This window comes from Saccoglossus kowalevskii, chromosome 10 (assembly GCF_978046115.1).
Source record: "Saccoglossus kowalevskii chromosome 10, keSacKowa6.1, whole genome shotgun sequence".
Lineage (NCBI taxonomy): Eukaryota > Metazoa > Hemichordata > Enteropneusta > Harrimaniidae > Saccoglossus > Saccoglossus kowalevskii.
In genome coordinates this window covers 10,972,826-11,000,676 of record NC_140650.1, presented here as the reverse complement: position 1 = coordinate 11,000,676, position 27,851 = coordinate 10,972,826, and the positions used below count along the sequence as shown (strand labels likewise).

The 27,851-nt window shown below is 35.7% G+C and overlaps 1 protein-coding gene across 1 annotated transcript; it reads left to right on the top strand.

Moving 5' to 3' along the window:
* The first annotated feature begins 1,033 nt into the window (after nt 1–1,033).
* Nucleotides 1,034–26,071, top strand: LOC102808331 (uncharacterized). The gene is made up of 10 exons (XM_085504233.1): nt 1,034–1,239; nt 5,869–5,955; nt 6,982–7,131; nt 11,312–12,388; nt 12,637–12,986; nt 13,652–13,725; nt 17,130–17,415; nt 20,879–21,043; nt 21,479–21,624; nt 21,948–26,071. Exons 2-10 carry the CDS (start codon nt 5,892–5,894, stop codon nt 22,186–22,188), a joined length of 2,553 nt encoding a protein of 850 aa, XP_085360359.1. The 5' UTR covers nt 1,034–1,239; nt 5,869–5,891; the 3' UTR covers nt 22,189–26,071.
* The last annotated feature ends 1,780 nt before the right edge of the window (nt 26,072–27,851 follow it).

The following is a 27,851-nucleotide window of genomic DNA, read 5'->3' as shown; positions in this document are numbered from 1 at the left end:
TAGCTATATCAACCATATGCAGAGGGTCGGCAAGGGGTATTTACGTATGCTGTAATCAAATGTATTTATTTTCGTAATACTGAAATTTATGGTAGAAGCCTACTCATCATTTTTGAGAAAGTTGGTCATAAATCACATGACAGTGTTCATTGGTTTATTATGTAAAATCATGGAGCTATTGTCCCATGGCACCATAAAATAGCATTCTTTCGTGTGTTACAGTGACGTATTTTGAGGAAACTTGTCCTAATATTTTTCAAAAATCGCTATTTTTAGAACAATTTCATAGAGCGCAATGTTGAACAAAAATTGCATTTTTCGACACCCAGGAAAACAAAAAGTGCCCCATCATTTGCAATTTTTATTGTTTCCGTCTCGATCTATGTCACCAGCCTGCAATTTGAGATATGGCATAATATCTCTGCCATAGAAACCTACTGTAAAAGCACTATAATACTACCAAAATGGACGCCATTCACTAAAATAAACCATGATTTTTTCAAAACTTAACCTGGTGACCCCCAACTTTTTTTAAGTCAAAATTCTTATATTGCCCAGAAGTGGCAATTTATTTAAAAAATGAATAAATTCTGGGTATTTGAAATCACGAGTAGGCTTCGTAGATATGGGCAATATGTAAAATGTAATCAGCTACTTTATTCATTTTATTTCCTTGAAAACGTAAAATGGCCTTTTTATTTCCTGTAACCTGTTCCAGCTATTCCCATTGCCCCCGTATATACACTAATATATGTTTTTTTCAAGTTCGGGTACTATATAACCCACAATGCTTTGCACACAACTTCCGGTTTGTTACGAAACGTTTAAGAAAGATCCACGTTGATTGGTTGAAGCGTTTTATATTGAACAGGCATTTTTATAACCTTCCGACCGGTGTTTGTCCTGAAATCAAAAGTCAGATTATTTTAATAGTATTTCTGCTACGAATGACAGCTAAACAAATAAATTGTTGTTTTATTGTGAAATGTTACAATAAATATATTCAAACAGTTCGAGGGCGCCCTTCAGAACTAAGCCAATAACGTTGGGGTTTACATCGAGTATGGCGTTGGTTTTAAATACCAGCGGTTTGGAAATGACAACCATCTGATTTGTGGATAAATTACTGTAATTCTATCTCTTCTTACATGTGGATCTATCTGATATTTATTGGATTTGGAGTATAGCATATTACTGACATTCTGATTCCAGAAACGGGTAAAAAATACTGACAATCAGGTTTGTACTTGTTTGAAAACATCGTCCGTACTGAGTCAGTATTTGTCAACAATGGCGACAGCTATCTGCACTGGGCTCGGCGTCCCTAGTTACACAGTCTCTTTTTACTAAATTCTTGTTAAAATAACTGTATTATTGGATTCAAATAACCAAACAAAAATGCTGCCTTATTGTCGTTGAAGTTATCTTGCTTATTCATTGTTACTGGTTGGAAATGTGTCGCCATGGCTGACCGACGGTTATTCGATAGTGAAAGTATCAGATTGTACCTTACACAATGTACACCTCGACCTCACCACCCACCTTGCAATGCTTGCACAACACCGTACCGTTGACAGACTCAGTCGTGGAAATTTCATGTATATATTTTTTCGAAATCTCAATTCGAGATAATACACAAATTCAAGGGATTTTCATGTTAAAACACAGGGAGCCCAGGAACTATGATCAACTGTACCCCCCCATGAGCGGGGGGGGGGTGTATCGGCTGGTATCTAGTGTAAGATATAGACAAGGAATGAAGGCTCTAGCCAGCTCATATTTTTTAAACTGGAAAAAACAGACAAACAGAATGAAAAATAAAATCTATAAAAAAATACCAGGTTGGAGAATATTGGTTGCTTTTTCAAATTTCGCCAAAGCCTTGCCTATATTTTACCTAGATACCAGCCGGTAAACACCCCCCCCCCCCGCGCGCTCATAGGGAGTGCGTACAGTTGATCATAGTTCCTGGGCTCCCTGTGGTTAAAACGATAAAGTTGCCACGACTGGGACAGTATACAAGTACCAATATATCCTTGGATCGCGCTTGAAGTACCTAGCCCACCGAGACCATGTCCCTCCACTACCTCAGACACTGTCTGAAAGCTTTATTGGAGTTCTGTTACTATTTAGTATTTGATGGTCAGAATTCATCAATTTCAAAATTGTTAAATAATTATTGATTTGAACACATGTCATCAACTGCTCGTTTATCTTTCCAGTATGAATTATTTGGCAATCCATATATTATGGATATAGTATATAGATAGATAGATAGATAGATAGATAGATATTTTATTTGACACAAAATTTAGCATGAATGAAAAAAAACATACAATAAATCAATGGTCAAGAAAAAACACAAATAAAACAATAGACTAAACTAAAGCTTAGAAATAAAATCAATAAATTTTCCCAAGCAATTGACAATGAAGCTATCTTTAGTGCCTAGCAAGCACTTGAATTTCTCATGAGTTGATAACTTGCAAATGTTATCATCATAAATTGCTAATTCAGCTTCAAATTTAGTACGAGCTTGTACAATCTGACTATTTTTACATGTGAGTAATACATGAAATTCATCCCCAATAGCCTGTTCATTACATAGAAAACAAAACCTTTGAAGAAGAAATGCGAAACTTAGTGAAACTGACCCTGTGTTGCACATTTTTGATTTGTTCTAAATATGGTTCAAATTCAAAATTTTGTTTAAACTTGTTAAAAGTACGTAGCTTATTCTTTTCTGGTTTAAATACCGTTGGCAACCAGACTTTATTATAGTAAACTTGTTTGAATTTGGTTTTGAATTCTATAGTGTTAGATTCATCGCTAATTTTAGTTAATGTGAATAATCTTTTAACAAATGCTGTCCATGAATTACCGTTCATTTTATTGTCAGTATTAAAAGCACAGTCCAGAAGATGATTATGTTTAATTGATTTTAGCCTTTCATAATACTTCAATGTTTGTGAACTAATGTCAATAATGAGAGGATAGCTACCAAGTTCAGCTCTAGTTGCTGCATTGCTGGCCTTATTATTAACACCTAAAATCTGTTTGCAAAGTTTAATGTGGAGTTGTTCAAAGTATGTTTTGTCATTAAACAGACTTTGTATAAAATTGTCTTCAGTTATTTCGTTATTCTTTGTTTTAACAAGTTTGAAAGTAAAAGCCCCCCATATCTCAGATCCATATAATAAAATGGGTAGGATTGTACTGCGATATAACTGAATAGCATTTTTTGGCGAAACTATATAATTGTGTAGGCTAAGTGTTTGTTTTAATGCACCTATTGCACGCATTGCTTTTTTGACTAGATTATCGATAGCAATTGTAAAATTACCACTACTTTGAAAAGTGATACCTAAGTAGGTATATGTTGGGACAACTTTTACCTGTTGGTCTCCTAAGTAAAATTTGCCATCTATCTTTCTTCCCCTGTTATTAAAAATAATAATTTTAGTTTTGTTAATATTAACTCCAAGTCTCCATTTGATACAGTAGCTTTTAAACAAATTAAGATTATCTTGTAGTCCTGTACTTGTGTTTGAAAAAATGACAATGTCATCTGCAAAAAGTAGGCAATTAATATTGGTGCCATTAAGACTGACAGACTCAGATTTTTTAAGACTGTCAGATAGGTCATTGATGTATATGTTAAATAATAATGGGCTTAAGTTGCATCCTTGTTTAACACCACTAGATGATACAAATGGTTTGGTGCACCCCTGACCAGTCTTAATAGCATAGCTAGTATTTGAATACATTGATTGAATCAAATTTATACATTTTCCTGTTACTCCTGCTTTCCCTAATTTAAATAATAGCCCTTCACGCCAAACACTATCAAAAGCTTTGCGTAAGTCAACAAAGCAGGCATAAGGATATTTCTTCCCAATGCTATTTGTATATTTATTGATAATTGACTTAAGAATGAAGATGTTGTCTGTTGTCCTCCTATTCTTTCTAAATCCAAATTGAGAATCTTGTAAGAAATTATTATTGTTAAGAACATTTTGAATTCTATTATGAATAATGCTATTCAAAATTTTAGATGTACCATTAGAAAGGGCTATTCCCCTGTAATTATTGATATCTGAAATGTTTCCAGATTTGTGAATAGGGACTATATAACTTGTATTCCACTCTGCTGGAAAACATCCACTTGATAAAATTTGATTGAATAGTTTATTAATACAAGCTAATAGTAATGGGTTATAGCACTTAAACATTTCATTGATAATAGAATCAGGACCTGCTGATTTACCACATTTAGTTTTTTTAATTGCAGTAATGATTTCATTGTTGGTAATTTGTTTATCAAGATCTGGATTACCATTGGATTTTTTGTTCAAGCTGTTGACAAAATATTTAACTTCAGAATCAATCTCTGAATTAGAATTTAATGGTTGAAATTTAATGTTTAACAGTGCTGAAAAATAGTCAGTCCAGTCAGTAGTTTGAATTGGGGGTAAATGATTAGTGCTGTTAGCGCTATTGAACTCTTTAATATTTTTAATAGCCTCCCAAAAATCTTTTGGGTTTTTATTTTCCAAATTCATTAAATTTTGAAGTAACATCGACTTGAATTCATTTTTCTTAAATTTAACTAGTTTTTTGTAGTTTTTGTTCAAGTTTTTTCTCTGTATTCTCAAGTTTTGATCAAATGGAAATTTGTCGAGTTGTTTAGAAATATCTTTTAGGCTTTTACGCACTTGCTCTAGATCACCGTTAAACCATTTCTGTTTTTTACGTATACCGCTTTGATTTGTTTTCCTAGTCTTAATTTTAATAAATTTCACAGCTTTATCACATGCACTATACATAATGTTATTGAATGCTGGGATAGCTTCATTATTCTGATCTAAAATGTTTTTAAGCAGAAAAGTTTTCATTTTATTAGTTGACTCTTCAGAGTTAAGCTGTGTAATGAAATTAACTTTAGATGTGCTATTCCAAATGTATTTTTTGTATGGATTTAATGCAATGTCATTGCTATTTTTTAGAGTAAAATTAGTCTTGATAGCTAATGATAGTGAGCAGTGGTCTGATACATGACTAAGAGTATTAACTTTTAAATAATTAATCTGTGGCAAAAATGATTTTGATATATATATATTATTTCATAAAAAACAGTATTCTTCTTATATCTACATCCCTTTTTTTTTTTTACATATGTAACCAATTTATTTACACAATTTTTAAATATGGTAAAAAATAACCATTTTCATTATTGTTTGATGTGTGTTTAATGTAAAAAGTAGTTTGGGAAAAACTGCATGAAGTAAAACCATATTGTAAAATTCAAGGCATTCTGATCATTTGTTTTTCTAATATTTTCAAATAATAACGTATGAAAACATTTTTTCATCACTTTGAATCACTATAGCTATTTAAAAAAAATTTAATTTCTTTTGAATGCTACCAGTACTCAATATTTGAAAAATGAAACTGTTTGTCTTTGGAAAGACTTAGATGTACCGGTAGTGCATAATTTGATTGTTAATTGTGTCTTATCAAATGCACTTGAACCATAGATTTAACAGTCAGTGAATAAGCCCTCCTCCCCAAAGTGTGCGTCATTTTGTATGAAATTATTACCTTAACAACATGATAAATATGTTGTGCAGTAGCACTGGTCAATAAAACTCTAACTATCTACTTCAATATTTTTTCAAGCAATATTTTATTTCCAACTATATCTACATGCTGATATATTACCCCTTATCGTCTCAGTCAGTGCCACACATTTTACCTCAGTTTTATATGGAATGAACAAATTTGCAAAATTTGCTCGGCCTTTTTATTTCCAGTCCACATCCCACTCCTTCTAGGTTATACATACTTCTAAACAGGAATATCTTTCAGGAATATCGGTGCCATCACAAATCATGCCAGACAAATCATCAGTACAAGACAAACCATCAGTAACGCCAAGGATAGGCAGCGGTGATGGTGAGTTATATTCATTTATTCATTTATCAGCTACATGAAGCCATGAATAAAGCAGATACTACAGTCATGAAAATTATTTTAAGGGTGTTTGATACAGTTTCAATTTTGAATCAGCATACGATAGTGAGTGTGCACAAGAGAATCCACAATCCATGCTACTGGTAGTTCAAATATAGGCTTGTTTGAGGTTGAGCATAATGCTAATTGGGAGAAACCCAAGCATGTTTTATTTTTTTGGTTTATTTCCTCTTCTTATGTATTGAGAATAACTTGAAATTTGGTGCAAAACAATAGAAAATCTCAAGTTTTCAGGTAACATATACTCAAATATACTTGAATATGGTAGTTATAGTTTCTACGTCATACACTCTTTGTGAACGCGAAAATAATTTCTTTCGAAATAGCACACTAGTGTGGTGCTAACTATTAAAACTTGCATACCATTTCAACAATGTCATTTATTGATTTGTAGAAATTTTGTTCTCTAAAAATCATATTATTAGCCCAAGTTTCAAAATTTGTTTTCATATTTGAAAAGATCACGTTTTACTTCTTCTCTTAACTGTGTAATATACCATGTGATTTTCTCAAAACTGCGTCGACGACTTCCATTTTTTTTATTATTGCTAACAAATTAAAATGGAATAATTTTCCATTATACAAATGTACCAATAATGAGAAATTTCTCAATGTGTATGTGCAACTGTATTGAACATCTTTGATACAGCTCTATGATGAATACAAAATTACTCATTGACAAGAAAATGTGAGCAAAAGTCATTTTAATGTTATTGCCATAATAATGATTTCTCTTCTTCAAAAAAAAATATTGTTTGCAATTGTATTCTGAAATTAATTATAATGAAATCAACTTTTTTCTACCATTGAGCCTTCAGAAAAAATGATAATTCATATTCATGCTTTTGTCATTAGGAAAATTATTGTCACCCTTCTACCCTGCCTCTTTATTTGTCATGACACAAACTTCTTGTGACTGAAACTGAGATATTGTTATTTTAATTGTAGGGAGTCCAACTTACAGAAGAAAAACAAAGAATTCATTCCAGAAAGAGCTAGAAAATTCATTGAAAGACAGAAAGAAACGAGGTCTGAGTGCTGGATTTAGTGATCTTGATATCAGTGATGATAGTGATGATGGCATCGGTAGTGAGGACGGTATGTCAAACATAATTATTACAAAGGGGAGTCGATCTACATGTTAGCTCTTTATGTATATGATTGTCTATAATTGAAGAGAACATTGAAAATATTCCTCAAAGGTACTTTGATAATGAAGTCCTACATCTTGGCAATGCTCCCCAGTGCATCTCACTGTGTGACACACTATTTTTGTTGTAAGATACTGTTAAGACGAACTTATACAACCAACTGTTGTCAGTTGATTCTACTTATTAGTTTTAAAAAGTCGACTGACTGAATGCAAAATAAGAAACCTGCCAACAGGTTTATCAACTGACTGCAGTTAGTCATGTATTTTTACATTTTCTCATAATAATCATGGATGTGATCCCTGCACCACAATTAGGCTTTTTTTACATATACAATGTAATTTGTGAATGTTTCCTTCATATGAGCAAACACCGTTGTGGCGTAGATGTTCTCTTCAATGTTACACCCACAATGCATTAGAAAGAGCATTTGATATGCATACTGTAAAAGGATTAATTATTTACTGGGTTTTAATTTTGCTTATTTCGCTGACTGGAAATGCGCAAAATTAAAACCTAGTGAATATGTAAAATTTAGCATAGATTACATTAATTAAATGGTAAATCAGCGAAATTTAAACCCAGTGAAAATTAGTCATTTTACAGTAGTTGAATAGTTCATCATGAAGTGGCAACTTAGAGTATAGGATTTCAGAAATTAGTATAAGTTATTAGTGACTAAAGTTAAGTTGATTGTTTTTGCCTAAATTATAATACAATCTTCTTGAGAGACTTGCCGTTCTGTGCAGGGATATCTCCACGCTGGTCGGCGGAGGTCGGTCCCTACCAGCACTCAAATTTAGCGATCACCACAAAAAACGCTTTCGACCAGGACAATTTTCTGATTGTTATTATAATTACTTACCGATCGGGACACATTCTGCCAGTCGTGGATTAGAATTTGTATACAATTAACCCAGTCCCATGATGTGGTAGCGGTATATAAACAATACTAGTAAATTTTATAAAATTAGCACCTCATTGTTTGTAACAATATACAGACCCGCCAGAAAGTATTTACGCACCTGTCATTTGATCGTTTTCGTAACTAAAAATAACAATTCCGGGTAACATGATGTGTTGACTTTAAAATATACTAAATTTAAGAAGAACTAGTGCATTTTAGTCAAAATAAAATGGTTGATTTGTGTTTAGTTTTTTTGTATGTAGACGTTTTTTCAGTGAGCGAAAATCGCCATGGTTAACTCTATGGGAGCGCGCTCATTTGCATATAATTTGCATCTCATTAAAACTTCGCGCCATAAAACATGTGCGATAGTCGTGTCCTTTCTCATGCTAATTTGAACCAATTGGGAAGCTGAAATTATTTCAACACGCGCTTCTGGGCGGGAATACCTGTCAGTTGTAGTTCATGAATATTCCTATTGAGGTCATAGTGTCAGATACATCATTTTTATTTACAAACATTGAGCCATGCCGAAAGTTAGAGAATTGTCAGAATTTACTAAAGGGAACATTGAAGCACTGTATACAGAAGGAGTTTCTAATAGGGAAATTGCAAGAAGACTGGGAATTTCTGAAGGCTCCATACGTTTCAACCTGCGAAAACTTCGTCTTTGAGGTAGTATGGGCAATTGTCGTCGATCAGGTCGACCAAGGCGTACAACGCAACGCGAAGACCGGCTATTCATCAGGTCTAGTTTAACGAATCGGTTTCACACCGCCCGTGATTTGCGTGCCAATTTTTATCAACTCACTGGGAAAAGATTGAGTTTGAGCACTATAAAATCAATGACTATATAAGGATGGTAATCTTCGCGGCTGTGTTGCAAAAAAGAAACCAAAACTACAACCTCGACACATCGCAGCGCGGTTGCAATTTGCCAGGCAACACATCGACTGGACTCCGGCGCAGTGGGCTCAAGTTATCTAGTCGGACGAATCAAGTTTACGGTGTTTCGTAGCCGTGGAAGATTATTTGTACGTCGGAGACCAGGTGAAGAGTACGAGCTGAAATGCATTAAACCTACAATAAAATTTGGTGGCGTCATGGTGTGGGGATGTATTTCGGCTACCGGCTTAGGGTCGCTGGTCCGTGTACCGACGACCATGAACCGATGGAAATATTTGGATATCCTGCAAAACGAAATGATACCGTCGGCACTAAGACTCGTTGGACCCAATTTTCATTTCCAACAGGATAATGCCCCCGTTTACACAGCATTGGCAGTGAGGGATTTTCTAAATAATCCACAGGAGTACAGATATTTTTTCGACAACTTTACCACTTTGAATTGGCCTGCACAGTCTCCAGATTTGAACCCCATTGAGAACCTTTGGGAGTTGATAGATTTAGAGGTGCATTCCCGACCAGTTGCTAACATCGAGGATTTATACGTGAGTTTAATGGAAGCTTGGGGATAGTTCCAGGTGAACATGTGTCGGAAACTCATCGATACCATGCCAAAACGACTCAGAGAAGTCATCCAGCTAAGAGGTGGACACACGCATTATTGACAATCGCCGCGTTCTATGTCTTCATGAATATTCATGAGCTTGCGTTTACACAGTATTCTTCATAGAGAATTCGAACGTTTTTTCACTGTTTCGTTCAGACTGCCGTTTTTATTCAATCCTGCATGACATTGACAATTTTGTTGTTTTTATTGTGTGTAAAAACGCATATTTTATTAGATATATAAATATATTTATTCAAACCGTTATTGAGTTTATTTTATTGTATGATATCGTAGGTAGTAGCTGCCTGTAGTGTGGTAAGTAAATACTTTCTGACGGGTCTGTATATATCATGGTAAAAGTGGACTGTGTGCAACATTGTAGAGATATTCACTAGTGATGCAATAGTGATTGATAGACAGGCATTGCAGCATCATACATTTGTTAACCAATCATAGCCACAGTGTTCTGTGATTTAATTTTCTGTAAACTAGCCACAGTGTTCTGTGATTTAGTTTTCTGTAAACTAACCACAGTGATGTAAACATAGCCACAGCGTTCTGTGATTTAGTTTTCTGTAAACTAACCACAGTGCTGCAAATATAGCCACAGTGTTCTGTGATTTAGTTTTCTGTGAACTAACCACAGTGCTGTAAACATAGCCATAGTGTTCTGTGATTTAGTTTTCTATAAACTAACCACAGTGCTGTGAACTAGCCACAGCGTTCTGTGATTTAGTTTTCTGTAAACTAATCACAGTGCTGCAAACTAGCAACAGTGTTCTGTGATTTAGTTTTCTATAAACTAACCACAGTGCTGTAAACTAGCCACAGCGTTCTGTGATTTAGTTTTCTGTAAACTAACCACAGTGCTGTAAACTAGCAACAGTGTTCTGTGATTTAGTTTTCTGTAAACTAACCACAGTGCTGTAAACTAGCCACAGTGTTCTGTGATTTAGTTTTCTGTAAACTAACCACAGTGCTGTGAACATAGCCACAGTGTTCTGTGATTTAGTTTTCTGTAAAACTTGATAACTTACAGCTCTGGAATGACCTGTGACATTTACATGTTCACAGGTTGGCCTTTATCTCACTCTTGAGATACCGCGGCATTTCGCAAACGGCGTTTGATTATTATAATTGTTGCGAATACAGTACAATATTTAGACCTGAGGGACTGTTTTATTGGTGCATGACATATACTGTATAATTTCTAATTTTGTGTATAATCTCTAATTGTTTTTGAACATTTCAATCTTTTCTGATGTCTAAATTAATTCTAATTTAGGTTTTCCATAGTCATTAACGCCTATTCAAGAGTAGGATGTTTATTGTGGGTAGCGTGAATGGGTAAACTGCGTTTTGACAATGAGCTCTTATCACGGTAAAAAGTGTTAGATTCATCTTCAATGCTCAGTCTATCTTTCAAAAACAATTTCTTTTTTTAAAAAAAAATTATGCTGTTTTGCCATTAAAATCAATCTAAAGATCGCATGTGTGCATGGAAAAACATGGTGAATATTGTTTCGCATCAAGCGTTTACATGTGACCAAAATCATTTGCTTATGGTGAAACTATAACAGTTTTTTCTTTCTCAATAAAAACTTCAAATATGAATAACATGCATGTATGTGAATGAATCATTACACAACAATTTTGGTGTTACATCGTTTGTCATCATTATTGAATAGTTGTCATTATTTATTACAGAGTTGTTGGCACAGTTTAATCAGACTTCAAAAGAGAGGAAAGATAGACCAGGATCGGCTAAATACAGAGGGGGACCTTTGATGCAGACCATGAAGCAGCCACAAAAGGAATGGCAACCACCTTCATTTGGAGCCAAAGACACCAAGGACGAAAAAGATACAAAATACAAGAAACCAGATGAGGCAGTTTCAACTAAAAAAGTGTCGCCAAAGCCTTCCCCTAGGTCTCTGAGGAAAGAAGATTCAACACCCACACCAAGTCCAAGAAGTCAGCGACGAATAGATGATGAAAAACCCAAAACGAAAACTAGGTTACCATCACCTGATCAGAAGAGAAGTCCAAGGTCATTTTCGTCGGAGACCCGGGGTCAAAGGTCATTTTCACCAAATGAGAAGAGTCCAAGATTATTTACATCAGAGGAGAAGCGGGATCAAAGGTCATTTTCACCAGGAGAGAAAAAGGGCCAAAGGTCATTTTCACCAGACGAGAAGAAAAGCCAAAGGTCATTTTCACCGGATGAGAAGAAAAGCCAATCATCATTTTTACTAGATGAGAAACCTCGTGAAAGGTCATTGTCACCTGATGAGAAGAGAGGCAATAAATCAACATCTCCAGCTGACAAAAGTAGATCTACCGGTATACTGGATTTATTGGGAGATGGGAGCAGGTCATCTCCAGTACCAAAACCCCGCTCCAGAGGCACACCTCAACAATCGCCTAGAACTAAAACAGATACACCATTAGAATCTGGGAAGCAAGCAGCAACAAAAGATTTGTTTGGAAAAAAAAAATCCTCACCTGAACTCAGACGAAAAACAGCAGGAGATATGAACACACATGGACGCACGAGTCCACTGCGAAGAGAAGGATCTCCTGGTAGACAGGAAGATGAACCAACAATAATAAAACCTAAACGAGGGTTACAGAGTGATAGCAGTTGGTCACCACCATCTAGAAGAAAAGAGAGATTACCATCAACAAGTGGTGATGAATCAGAAGATGAAGAGGTTAGAAGTATATCCAGAAAAGCAAAAGAAAAAGATTATAAAGAGAAAAAGAAAACAAAAGGCAGTACTTGTAAGTTTTATGCAGTATTCTCTTGATAAGAGTTCCAACTAGAAAAACACAGAAATGCAGTTATATTGTATTACGTCTCTTTTCATAAACTTATTTACATATCGCATATGCATTTCTTGACTATTTTCAGTTATGCATAAGTCCTGGATTTTTTTAGTTCAAAGATGGCAGCTTCTGTTTCATATTGACCTTTCCTGTTTATTTTTTTTTTTGACGAATGATTTACCATTGTGTATGTTTCTTTACAGTGTTTGGATTATCCTCCGACGAGGACACATTTGGAAGAAGGGAGAGGTCACATGACAGGAGATCACCTGATAGAAGATCACCTGATAGATCATATGACAGATCGCCTGATAGATTACATGACAGGAGATCACCTGACAAATCACATGACAGGAGATCACCTGATAGATCACATGACAGGAGATCCCCTGATAGATCACATGACAGGAGATCACCTGATAGAAGAAGTCCTATCAGCAAAACTGAAATGAGGTCACAATCAAATCGCTCACCATCACCAACAACGTTAAGATTCAAAGATGAATTGGAGGAAGTGGGATCAAAGAGACCCCCTAGTGGTAGAAAGCAAAAGGTAAGACCACCTAGTACATTTATGATTTCTATGTTCTATAATAGTATTTGTGGAAACAGAAGTCATCTATCATAAGCCCTTTTTAATTCACCAAAATCAGGAAAATTCCTGTATTCTGTTTATGATGTTATTATTTTTAAAATTATCTGTTTTGAAGATGTTGCTTGCACATCACCAGTGGTACTGTTTTACTGTTAAATACTATATTTTAGCTGGAATTAATATTTGCTGAAAACATCTTTTAAATGTTTTTTATGGAATTTATTTTTACTAACTTTTGACGAGTTCAATGTAAAATATAAGAAAAAAGGTATATTCGCTGGATTTTATTTTTACTGAAACATTCCTTCAGAGAAAATAGCGAAAATTAATTCCAACCAAAAATAAAGTATTTCACAGTAACATTTTCACCACCAGACTTTATCGCCCAAATTTTTCTGCACTTTTTTTCTTCTATTCTTCAGGAAATGAACCCCAATTTTAAAGCCAACAGACGAAATTTGAGTCAATTTTCAGTTTTCACTCAAAGAATTTGTTTTCTATAAACAGGACTATTTTGTGACTTTATGACAAGAGGTTAATGAGTCTGATTCTATGGTTTAAATATTCAGTTCAACATTTTTCATTTTCTTTCTCAGCTAACTCTAACGTTGTTTATTTTTCAGAGTGTTGATATTAATAATTCTACTAGAAGAATGAGATACATTACTACTGATAGCGATGAGGAAAAAGAATTTAGGTATGTGGTTATTACTGCATCTCAAATTTTTATGTTGTATATTACTTAGGGCTTTTATGAAAGAAGCCACTAATCCTGCTTAAATGTTATTATTCAGTGAGTAGTTGAGTAGTTGACTATGTAGTAGGAAAATAACACAGTGTGGATCTACTAGTATTTATAAATCCAATCCATACCGGTACTGTTTATTAATGATGCTAAATCCTGTTAGAGATTATCATTAGTGGACGACTACTTTATAATGTGCACAGAAGCTACTTGTATTGAACCGATCATTGACTGTATAAAGGGTGACAATACTGCTTGTCATATTATATTACTTTTTACCTTGCTTATATTACAAGTCAAATGAGGGGGTGAGATATCTATCCTCGTTCGAAAACGGGGACTTATGTTTTGACCTCTGTGAGTGCGCGCGTCTGTGCTTTCGTCCGTCTGTGCGTGCGTCCTGACCTGTATCTTAGAAATGCCTGGACCAATCACAATCAAACTTCACACGTACATCATACATGATATTATACATATGCACATCAATTTGTTTCACTATCTGATTCAAGATGGCCAAATGGCAGCCATTTTTGTTCTAAAAATCATCAAAATCAAGCATTTCTCGGCTGCTTACAGGCTGTTCAAACTTGGTATATACGTTGGACATTATAGGACCTTGATGCACATCATTTAGTTTTCAGATAAGATTCAAAATGACCGACTGGCGGCCATTTTGTTTTAATGAATGTGGTTCTAGTGCCATATCTATGACTTGCTGTGACTGATTATGTTCAAATTTTAAATATTCATTATATATGTATTCAAAATGGCTGATTTGGTTTTAATTAATGCTGTTCCAGAGTAATATCTCTCAATACTCGTTTGACGATCAGATACAAATGTCAATCATTTGAATGTTAAACAATCATCATAATCATATTCCTGACATGTTTATATTCCAGCTATATTACTATAAACAAAACTATATATCTTAAATTCGATAACTAACGGGGACTGTGCCATGCATGGCTTGTTGTTTCTTTTTTGCTTGTGGTTACAATAACTCAAACAGTATGTTCAAGTCTATTTGAAACTTAGGTATATTATTAAATATTTTTTTTGGCCAAGTTTGATTTTTTGTGGAGGCATAGTTTTACTTGTTCACATTCCAGTCATGAATTTTTCAGTCAACACTATGATTATTCAGAAAAGTAAAACCATGTCCAATATCCAATAATCATGATTTGACAGTCAAATTGTTGGCGTTTCATAAGCTACCTGCTTCTAATCACTCACTAACATAAGGATTCCTTTCATATTGCAACATTCATCCTAATAACCCTGTAGTACTGAAACCACTGTGACCCCCCAGACCCATTAAAAGTTGCACTATAGCTACAAAGGTCACTGTGACCCTCCAGACCCATTAAAAGTTGCACTATAGCTACAAAGGTCACTGTGACCCCCCAGACCCATTAAAAGTTGCACTATAGCTACAAAAGTCACTGTGACCCCCCAGACGCATTAAAAGTTGCACTATAGCTACAAAGGTCACTGTGACCCTCCAGACCCATTAAAAGTTGCACTATAGCTACAAAAGTCACTCTGACCCCCAGTCTAAAGAACCCATTAAAAGTTGCACTGTAACTACAAAAGTCACTCTGACCCCCAGTCTAAAGAACCCATTAAAAGTTGCACTGTAACTACAAAAATCACAGTGACCCCTGTCTAAAGAACCCATTAAAAGTTGCACTGTAACTACAAAAGTCACTGTGACCCCCTGTCTAAAGAACCCATTAAAAGTTGCACTGTAGCTACAAAAGTCACTGTGACCCACTTGTCTGAAGAACCCATTAAAAGTTGCACTGTAACTACAAAAGTCACTGTGACCTCCTGTCTAAAGAACCCATTAAAAGTTGCACTGTAATTACAAAAGTCACTGTGACCCACTTGTCTGAAGAACCCATTAAAAGTTACACTGTAGCTACAAAAGTCACTGTGACCCTCTGTCTAAAGAACCCATTAAAAGTTGCACTGTAACTACAAAAGTCACTGTGACCCCCTGTCTAAAGAACCCATTAAAAGTTGCACTGTAACTACAAAAGTCACTGTGACCCACTTGTCTGAAGAACCCATTAAAAGTTGCACTGTAGCTACAAAAGTCACTGTGACCCCCTGTCTAAAGAACCCATTAAAAGTTGCACTGTAGCTACAAAAGTCACTGTGACCCCCTGTCTAAAAAAACCATTAAAAGTTGCACTGTAACTACAAAAGTCACTGTGACCTCCTGTCTAAAGAACCCATTAAAAGTTGCACTGTAATTACAAAAGTCACTGTGACCCACTTGTCTGAAGAACCCATTAAAAGTTGCACTGTAACTACAAAAGTCACTGTGACCCACTTGTCTGAAGAACCCATTAAAAGTTGCACTGTAGCTACAAAAGTCACTGTGACCCCCTGTCTAAAGAACCCATTAAAAGTAGCACTGTAGCTACAAAAGTCACTGTGACCCCCTGTCTAAAAAACCCATTAAAAGTTGCACTGTAACTACAAAAGTCACTGTGACCTCCTGTCTAAAGAACCCATTAAAAGTTGCACTGTAATTACAAAAGTCACTGTGACCCACTTGTCTGAAGAACCCATTAAAAGTTACACTGTAGCTACAAAAGTCACTGTGACCCTCTGTCTAAAGAACCCATTAAAAGTTGCACTGTAACTACAAAAGTCACTGTGACCCCCTTGTCTGAAGAACCCATTAAAAGTTGCACTGTAGCTACAAAAGTCACTGTGACCCCCTGTCTAAACAACCCATTAAAAGTTACACTGTAGCTACAAAAGTCACTGTGACCCCCTGTCTAAAAAAACCAATAAAAGTTGCACTGTAACTACAAAAGTCACTGTGACCTCCTGTCTAAAGAACCCATTAAAAGTTGCAATGTAGCTACAAAAGTCACTGTGACCCCCTGTCTAAAGAACCCATTAAAAGTTGCACTGTAATTACAAAAGTCACTGTGACCCACTTGTCTGAAGAACCCATTAAAAGTTACACTGTAGCTACAAAAGTCACTGTGACCCCCTGTCTAAAGAACCCATTAAAAGTTACACTGTAGCTACAAAAGTCACTGTGACCCACTTGTCTGAAGAACCCATTAAAAGTTGCACTTTAACTACAAAAGTCACTGTGACCCCCTGTCTAAAGAACCCATTAAAAGTTGCACTGTAACTACAAATGTCACTGTGACCCCCTGTCTAAAGAACCCATTAAAAGTTACCCTATAGGATATTTCCTTGTCATGCAAAAATTGTAAAAAATGAAAAATTAAAACAATTTACAGTATTTTATCAGACTAGCAAATAGATTGTATTAGCAAATCAGTAAATTCTATGTTTTTATAATCATACTTATCTTACAATAGGAATGCTCGGGAAAAACCAAGCCCTGCTAGATCAAGGACACCAAGACGTGTTATAGAACCTAAGATCCGTACCAGGCCGTTATCAGCGAGTGGTCGTTTATCACAATCATTGTCAGCCAGATCCAGTATCTCCGATCTATCAGCTAGATCTGAGTGTTTTGAAGATTCCACTTCTATCAGGAATGCTATTTATGAAGACTGGTATTATACGAAGATGAAGCAAACTAAAGAGAACTTAAAGAAAAAGAAACAGGCTGAAGAGGAGGAAAATAAAAAGAAACAGCTGGTAATAAAACTTTCCCATGCATGCACTTCAACTACAGTCAAATTGGTTTATAAAGGACAGTCAGTGGACTGAGCCAAACTGTCCTTTATAGACAGGTGGTCTCTATATGGAGGTGGCCTAATTTATTCATTCAATCTTGAATATTAATTAGGGCGAGGATTTTAAGGGAGATCATAAGCTACTAATAAACAAACCTACATATTGTACAATAAATAGGTAATTTTTAGTGAAAGTAATTCAATTTCATCTAGATAATTAAACAATTTTACTTTTTTACTATAAATTATAATGTAAATTTGCTGGAGCTAAGTGATTCAGCCCATGGATTCATTCATGTATTTCATGCTTAAGAACAATGCAACAATTGTTAACAATCGGCCGCATTGGCATTCCAGCTCGGTCTTTCACACTCTCGCCATGCAGTCTTATTCTCCAGTTTCTTACACATATTTCATCACAGGCGATAATCACTCCCATCGTTAGTGTTGTACACTGTATCAAAATGCACATTTTGATTATGTTGCGAATTATTTATTTAGAAAGAGTTTCAAAATAGAAAATCTTTCATTGAGAATGGCCCCGAAATAACCCTTTAGTAACAATACGTGTTGCCCATGCGCGAGTCGGATTAGCATAATTTATAACGATCAACAACAAACAACATGGGGGCCAAAATTTGCAATTCTGCAATGAAAACGAAATAAAAGAATGTTTTATTATTTTGTTTGGATATTTCATGTCGACAAGGTAAATAAAACATCACTCATTTAATAAAACTGATTCATTTTTCTTTGTTCACGATACGGCAGGAATTTGCTTTTCAAGTGCGAGGCAGTCCAGTGAAGTGTCTCTGAAACTTTGAATAAAACTGTTTTAATTTGTTGTTAAAATGCTGATGACATCTTTCCAGTCTCCAGATTGTTAAATTCAGATGATATTCATCGTGACTCTTTCGCAACTTCACAACCCAAGTTGCGATGGACACCCCGCCCGATTAGCCTGAAAGATTGCGTACTCGGTAATCTGAACCTAACATGTGACCACTTTCCTATTAGCGATTCGAAAGTAGCTATTGTTTATTTTGCTGCGACCGTTTAAGTGTGAATAGGTTTACAATAGGGTAGTCGCTGGTCTCGTTAGACAGGTAGTCACTATATACAGTGTCTTCAACATGTAAATTGCGAAGGGACTGCACAAAGGTGGTCACTATAAGCAGGTGGTCACTCTTTACAGGTGGTCGTTAACACTGTTGTTTGACTGTACAAAGCACTTTTGTTATCTCAAAATTATGTTAATGTAGTCAGTAGTCATTTAGAATTCTGTATTCTCTCTTCAAGAAGTACATCTCCAAGAAACATAAACACATATACTAAAATTCATTACATTCAATTACCCACCATAGACTCCAGTCAGTCAAAATGACTATTTTGAACTGTAGGCACTAATCAGCGATTCTGCCGGTGACGGAGAGATAGAATCTAGGTCACAAACCACATGACCAAGGCCATTAACGGCTGGACAATCACTCTGATTTTTCTCCGCCTCCGCCTGGAGATAAAATCTAGCGAGCTCTGCCTGGATCACTTGCTTTTTTAGCTCCGCTGTCGACTTTGTCGAGCGGAGCTTATCATATGACTGATTGTCCGTCGTCGTCGTCGTCTGTGTCAATGTTTTACTTTTTCGACTTCTTCTTGAAAACTACAAGCCTGAATGCTTTGATACTTGGTGTATATGTACCTTGGGTAGACCTCTCTTAGGTTTGTTCATTTCATGTTGATATCTTCAGTTCTCTAATTTTGATGAATATTTTTGTCATTTTTGGTAAAAAGTGATATTTTCGACTTCTTGTTAAAAACCGCAAGTGCAATTGCTTTGATATTACATATATAGGTACTACATGTGGACCTCTCTCAGATTTGTTCATTTTGTAATGATATCTTTAATTCTCTAATTTTGGTGAATATTTTTATCATTTTTGGTAAAAAGTGATATTTTCGACTTCTTGTTAAAAACCGCAAGTCCAATTGCTTTGATACTACATATATAGGTACTACATGTGAACCTCTCTCAGATTTGTTCATTTCGTGATGATATCTTCAATTCTCTAATTTTGGTGAATATTTTTGTAATTTTTGGTAAAAAGTGATATTTTCGACTTCTTGTTAAAAACCACAAGTCCGATTGCTTTGATATTACATATATAGGTACTACATGTGGACCTCTCTCAGATTTGTTCATTTTGTGATGATATCTTCGATTCTATAATTTTGGTGAATATTTTTGTCATTTTTGGTAAAAAGTGATATTTTCGACTTCTTGTTAAAAACCAATAGTTCAATTTCTTTGATATTACATATTTAGATACTACATGTAGACCTTTCTCAGATTTGTTCATTTTGTGATGATATCTTCGATTCTATAATTTTGGTGAATATTTTTGTCATTTTTGGTAGAAAGTGATATTTTCGACTTCTTGTTAAAAACTGTAAGTCCAATTGCTTTGATACTATACATATTGTTCATTTTCTAATGATGTCTTCAGTTCTTTAATTGAAATGTGCATTGCTAACAGCGGAGCTATCTCAGCCAATAGGCTGCTTGTTCCTGTCTCAGTTTCTAGTTTGGGTTGTTGCTGCTGGGCGGCATTCGACATTCTAAGCAGGTAGGCGTCGGCCAGAGCTGGGGGCTTGGATGATGTACCGCCGTTATGGACAATCAAGTTGTGCTAAAGACACAAATCAGGTTTCTCGCCTAGAACCAAATCCCAGGACACGATCCATACCCGATCGTCATCCTCAGGCTGTCAAATTTTGTGACGGAGAGAAAGGAACCAGAGTGATTGTCCAGCCGATAATGGCGCTGCCATATGGCCTCGGTCACGTGGTTTGTAACGTAAGGGAAGAGAATCTTGGGGTCATGGGGCTTCCCCTGACCTAGATTCTATCTCTTCGTCACCGGCAGAATCGCTGATTAATGCCTACAGTTCAAAATAGTCATTTTGACTGACCGGAGTCTATGGTGGGTATGAACTATGTGAATAGACGGGTTCGGAGAACCCTCTGTCTAAATTGCTTATATTGTATGCTGCGTAATTAAATAATTTTGACCATAGATATATCTTGCTCATTTACATAATTGTATGCGCGACAAATAGAGGAGATATGGTATAATAAATAAATAAATAAATAAATACTGGCGTTATAATTTGTAGAAATTCATACCATATTTGCTATATTAGTAAATGACAGGAGTGTATTTATGGTGAAAACAGGTTTTATTTTTAATATTTTTGTGTGTGCAGATTTTTATGCGCAATTCTATTGGAGATGCACTTCAAATAAAGCAAATATAGTCCTTTTTTCAATAATAAGGACATTTTTCTTTGCCAATGCAGACTGTCTGTCGCTAGTTGATATGTTTTTCATCCAATATTAATATGATATATGATCAATCATCATTCCAGGAAAAAAAAGACAAAGAAATTGAAGCTGAGCTATCTTATCGATGCTGGAAAGAAAAGAAAGACGAACAATTGAAGAAACAGGTCAGAAAAGAAGCTAAAAAGAAAGAGATGGAAAGAGAGAAACAGATAGAAGAGAAATCTGATAAAAAATCAATATCAGAAAAGGTAAATTGACATTAGTTTGTCGATCATGATTGAGTTGCTCATTCGCAGACACTTAACTGATTAAAAATGTCACTTAATTATTGATTTGGTCAAATTTTGATTGGCTTTAGACAGTACAAAATATGTATTTAAAGTAAAACATTGGAAAAACTGAACTGAACTGAACTGTTAATGCTTATTTTATAGAGAAATGAATATTATCATTTTTCGAATAAATTGTGACAACCAAAATTACAAATTTTGAAATATGATGAAATCTATTGACTGTGAAATACAATGGTGAATTGTTCAAAAATCTTTATTGTGTGTTTGTGATAAAAGTAATATGGTGATTATGTTTTTTACTCTGTGTCAAACAAATGTATGTCCACATGTTCATTTCTTGCTGTCTGCACTGCAACAAATGTGTTAAATGGGTAACTGCTTTATTCACAGACATACGTTTCATGGAAATCGACTAAAGATGAAGATCTCAAAGAGAAACAGAGAAAGAAGAAACGGGAAGAAGAAAAGAAACGCATTAAATTACAAGAAGAACAGAATGAAAAACAGAAACTATCGAAGAGTTGTTTTAAAAAATGGTATGTGTTCTATACATCAGTGTTCCATGACAACTGTGATTTAAACATTTTTAACATGTGAGCTTATTTTTGTTTTTATAGCAGTGACAATTTCATCTCAAAGTTTGTCTATAATTAATCGTTTATTATTAGCCACTAGTATATGGACTTCTTTTGCTCACTGTCAAACTGTTGTTTGAGAACAACTGTCATTAAAAAAATGATAAAATACATTTTGTTTATGAATTGTGATTTTTATTTCATATTTTTCGTCCTTTCACATATGGCAAAATAAAGGAAATAACATTTTTTTATGTAAAATCTGATTATATGTACCATTGCAGGAATTCTAATAAAGAAGTTGAACTTCAAAAAAAGGAAGAAGAGAAAAAGCAACAGGAAAAAGAGAACAAGAGGAAAGCACAGCAGGAAAAGAAGAAGAAAGAGGAGGAGAGTTTGAAGGCATATGACAAGTGGCAACAACAGAAAGAAAAGCAGCAAGAAATAGAAAAGAATACTATTAGGACTCCTGTAGCGACTGTACCATTCAAACCTAGTGGTAGAACTGTACCATTTGGAAAGTAATACAGCACTTATCTTGTGCTATATAGAGCTTGTAGCTTTAATATGATTCTAATGGTACTATGAGATTACTATATATATACAGGGAAGAAGTAAAGCAGGGTACCATGGGAGATAGCCATATAACTATAAAGAAGTTGTGAGGCATGGTACTATGGGATTGCCATATAACTATAGGGAAGAAGTAAAGCAGGGTACTATGGGAGATAGCCACATAACTATAAAGAAGTGGTGAGGCATGGTACTATGGGATAGCCATATAACTATAAGGAAGTGGTGAGGCATGGTACTATGGGATTGCCATATAACTATAAAGAAGTGGTGAGGCATGGTACTATGGGATAGCCATATAACTATAAGGAAGTGGTGAGGCATGGTACTATGGGATTGCCATATAACTATAGGGAAGTGGTGAGGCATGGTACTATGGGATTGCCATATAACTATAGGGAAGTGGTGAGGCATGGTACTATGGGATAGCCATATAACTATAGGGAAGTGGTGAGGCATGGTACTATGGGATTGCCATATAACTATAGGGAAGTGGTGAGGCATGGTACTATGGGATTGCCATATAACTATAGGGAAGTGGTGAGACGGGGTACTATGGGATAGCCATATAACTATAGGGAAGTGGTGAGGCATGGTACTATGGGATAGCCATATAACTATAGGGAAGTGGTGAGGCATGGTACTATGGGATTGCCATATAACTATAGGGAAGTGGTGAGGCATGATACTATGGGATAGCCATATAACTATAGGGAAGTGGTGAGGCATGGTACTATGAGATTGCCATATAACTATAGGGAAGTGGTGAGGCATGGTACTATGAGATTGCCATATAACTATAGGGAAGTGGTAAGGGAGGGTACTATGGGATTGCCATATAACTATAGGGAAGTGGTGAGACGGGGTACTATGGGATAGCCATATAACTATAGGGAAGTGGTGAGGCATGGTACTATGAGATTGCCATATAACTATAGGGAAGTGGTAAGGGAGGGTACTATGGGATTGCCATATAACTATAGGGAAGTGGTGAGACGGGGTACTATGGGATTGCCATATAACTATAGGGAAGTGGTAAGGGGGGGTTACTATGAGATTTCCATATAACTATAGGGAAGTGGTAAGGGAGGGTACTATGGGATTGCCATATAACTATAGGGAAGTGGTGAGACGGGGTACTATGGGATTGCCATATAACTATAGGGAAGTGGTGAGGCATGGTACTATGAGATTGCCATATAACTATAGGGAAGTGGTTAGGGAGGGTACTATGGGATTGCCATATAACTATAGGGAAGTGGTGAGACAGGGTACCATGGATTGCCATATAACTATAGGGAAGTGGTGAGACTGGGTACTATGGGATTGCCATATAACTATAGAGAAGTGGTGAGACGGGGTACTATGGGATAGCCATATCACTATAGGGAAGTGGTGAGGCATGGTACCATGGGATTGCCATATAACTATAGGGAAGAAGTAAAGCAGGGTACTATGGGAGATAGCCACATAACTATAAAGAAGTGGTGAGGCATGGTACTATGGGATAGCCATATAACTATAAGGAAGTGGTGAGGCATGGTACTATGGGATTGCCATATAACTATAAAGAAGTGGTGAGGCATGGTACTATGGGATAGCCATATAACTATAGGGAAGTGGTGAGGCATGGTACTATGGGATAGCCATATAACTATAGGGAAGTGGTGAGGCATGGTACTATGGGATTGCCATATAACTATAGGGAAGTGGTGAGGCATGGTACTATGGGATTGCCATATAACTATAGGGAAGTGGTGAGACGGGGTACTATGGGATAGCCATATAACTATAGGGAAGTGGTGAGGCATGGTACTATGGGATAGCCATATAACTATAGGGAAGTGGTGAGGCATGGTACTATGGGATTGCCATATAACTATAGGGAAGTGGTGAGGCATGATACTATGGGATAGCCATATAACTATAGGGAAGTGGTGAGGCATGGTACTATGAGATTGCCATATAACTATAGGGAAGTGGTGAGGCATGGTACTATGAGATTGCCATATAACTATAGGGAAGTGGTAAGGGAGGGTACTATGGGATTGCCATATAACTATAGGGAAGTGGTGAGACGGGGTACTATGGGATAGCCATATAACTATAGGGAAGTGGTGAGGCATGGTACTTTGAGATTGCCATATAACTATAGGGAAGTGGTAAGGGAGGGTACTATGGGATTGCCATATAACTATAGGGAAGTGGTGAGACGGGGTACTATGGGATTGCCATATAACTATAGGGAAGTGGTAAGGGGGGGTTACTATGAGATTTCCATATAACTATAGGGAAGTGGTAAGGGAGGGTACTATGGGATTGCCATATAACTATAGGGAAGTGGTGAGACGGGGTACTATGGGATTGCCATATAACTATAGGGAAGTGGTGAGGCATGGTACTATGAGATTGCCATATAACTATAGGGAAGTGGTTAGGGAGGGTACTATGGGATTGCCATATAACTATAGGGAAGTGGTGAGACAGGGTACCATGGATTGCCATATAACTATAGGGAAGTGGTGAGACTGGGTACTATGGGATTGCCATATAACTATAGAGAAGTGGTGAGACGGGGTACTATGGGATAGCCATATCACTATAGGGAAGTGGTGAGGCATGGTACCATGGGATTGCCATATAACTATAGGGAAGTGGTGAGACGAGGTACTATGGGATTGCCATATAACTATAGAGAAGTGGTGAGGCATGGTACTATGGGATTTCCATATAACTATAGGGAAGTGGTGAGGCATGGTACCATGGGATTGCCATATAACTATAGGGAAGTGGTGAGACGAGGTACTATGGGATTGCCATATAACTATAGGGAAGTGGTGAGGCATGGTACTATGAGATTGCCATATAACTATAGAGAAGTGGTGAGGCATGGTACTATGGAATTTCCATATAACTATAGGGAAGTGGCAAAGCATGGTACTACAGGATTGCCTCATCGCCACTAACACCATACTCACTAACTACTGAGTTTTGTTATGGTTTCATTTACGTATTGTGTAAACAATTTTTCCAAAATGTTAGGACATAGTGCAACTTTAATGTTTATAGAGACTTCCTATTTGAAAGCATTCTAAATTCAAATGTAACAGCCAATATTAATGCTGAGAATAAATTGATACTTTCCTGTTTATCATAATTCAATTTCTTAATTTGTAATGATAAAATGAACCATGCACAAACTATTTTCCCTTGCATTCAAAATGGTGTATCTACCATGATTTCTTATATCTGTCAGAAGACGGTTTTGCATTCCACCGAAAACAATTGATATTCGTCATTATACTTCATTACTTATTTATAAATATTGTTGAGCAGTATGGGTCAATTTTACAGCCACATGCTTGTTTTATTGTACATTCATTTTTATGTAGCTTATAATTTACAGGAATTCTTGAATGTCAAATACAATGTTATAAGAATATTTAAGAATTTACATGGCAAATGCATTCGCAAATGCAAATGCAGAATTTTATTTGTTTTGTTTTTTTTTATTGAAAATTTTTAGACTTCTTAAAATGAAGACTGTAATACCAGTGGTAATTTGTATATTCTACATGCTGTAGACAATCACTGGTGTAAAATTCATTCTGCAGTGATAGTAGCTAACCAGTAGTTATAAATATGCCACTTTTTCTTTTATACATATCATATGTTAGTAGGCAGTGTTTGTAGCTTGGTTACAATGTTTGTTATAATACTTAATAACAGACGAGGATATCATGTTCTTTTTCAATTGTCCCAATATTCATATGGTTCCATTTCCAAATGATCAAACAAAAATTGTAATTGTAAATAAAGCACATTTTTTTCAGAATATTTAAGATTTTATTATTTTATTATTGTCTTCATTTTGTCGTCTTACATGGTGGCACATAAAAATGCCAGTTGCCCTAAAAGTGTTCTTATGGGCAGTGAGCTTGGTCTGTGGAATCACTGAGTACCCTATCTGTGATTCAGTGGGTGTAGTGTACATTATTGCTGCAAAAACACGAATTATAAATTTTTTAAAATATTTTTCAGACAGTTTGCAACATCATATCTTGCCCATAATGAAAATCACAAGGTATTGAGAGAGTAAAATATTTGTAGTCCTCAATCATTTCCCCAATACTTAGTATTTAATCACTTCAAAGGTAGATATATTATCAATCATTCTACATTTTCATTTATGTTACCCTTTTCATAGTTGACTGAAAAGTAAATGAGACAGGCATACACATGTTGGGGGGTGTCTGCAGAGTGTATGCTAAAATTGGACTACAAAATTTTACTTTGCTACTTAGAACTTATCACTGAATGAATATCACATGTTAGTGGTTTACAATCTTGTAGTCAGCATAAACAATGTATGGTGTAAATATATTAATTCCTGTGTTCCAAAGCACCTTGTACTTTTTTCAGCTCGTGTTTTTGGAAACTCGTACTTAGTTGTTATGTCAACTATAGGTGGCGCTGTTTACAAGAACAACAGTTCCCACAGTGATAGTCGCAACCCTCTTGTACAGGGGTATACTCATTGAAGTATAGAAATATGCATCGCTGTTTCAACTTTCATTTTCACAGTCGTGCCTATCTTTGGCCATTTTTTGAGAAAAACTTCAAATAGAGCAAAAATGACCCTCAACATAAATGTTTTTTGGTTCAGTTTTCAACTTAGTGTGAAGTACTCCCACCCAAAATACTGGTGAATACCCTGGCCACCCTGGAGTAAAGTGCCCTGCAGATTTTTGATATCAGATGACAACCTTTAAAAATCCACATTTTATGGCAATATTCATGTTTGATATACATTTCTGTAGTGTGTTAAATTCTAATGCTATGTGGTCGGACACTATGTAGAAATTACCTATTTGTGACGTGTCATTGAAATGGCTTATGTTTTTCAAGATCTTAGGTATAAATATGGGTCCTATTCCATATCGACGTCACAGTCTTGAATCCCAAGTCCTCAAATACAAAGTAGCAGATGGACACATGATCCACGGTTTTTGATGGTCTGAGGAAAGGAAAAAGATGAAAGATGATTTCACATTTGGCAAATTAAATCAAGTAACAAAGTGTTATCTTGTCTGTATTTGGTATAAACATAGGTTTAACAAATTATCTATATGGGTATGGATTTTGTCAAAACATCCGTATATGTGGTAGCCCCGGGATATGTGGGCGTCATTCTACAGCAAATAAGCTTGGATATAAAAACTTTTTTACTACTTTATTTATTTTAAGGATGTGACAATGCATTCTAGTTGAGCTAGATAAAGATAATGCCAGCAATAAAATACCACGAACAAACAAATGAATCATGCACTGTCAAGTTAGCAAGCTACACCCCCCCCCCAAATCACTGAACCACCCAACACCGTTCTGTACACCAGCAATATGTTCGCAGATATTATACATATTCGCATTATAGCATTCATAATAGAGAAAATAACAAAATATAAAATGAAGTAGAGCATCATGGGTATTCTCTTGTTAACTGTGCACAAACTACAAAATTACGAGTGACTTAGCCATTTTGAAATAACCTTCCATCAACCATTCAACATAAACTTCTACAATTTATAAAAAAATCCAAATGATGCCAAGATAAT

Excerpts from the sequence above, each read along its gene's own strand:
- LOC102808331 (XM_085504233.1), top strand. The coding sequence starts at position 5,892 with ATGCCAGACAAATCATCAGTACAAGACAAACCATCAGTAACGCCAAGG. Across the intron at positions 17,416-20,878 it reads AAAATAAAAAGAAACAGCTG|GAAAAAAAAGACAAAGAAAT; the intron begins GTAATAAAACTT and ends TCATCATTCCAG. Across the intron at positions 21,625-21,947 it reads AAGAGTTGTTTTAAAAAATG|GAATTCTAATAAAGAAGTTG; the intron begins GTATGTGTTCTA and ends GTACCATTGCAG.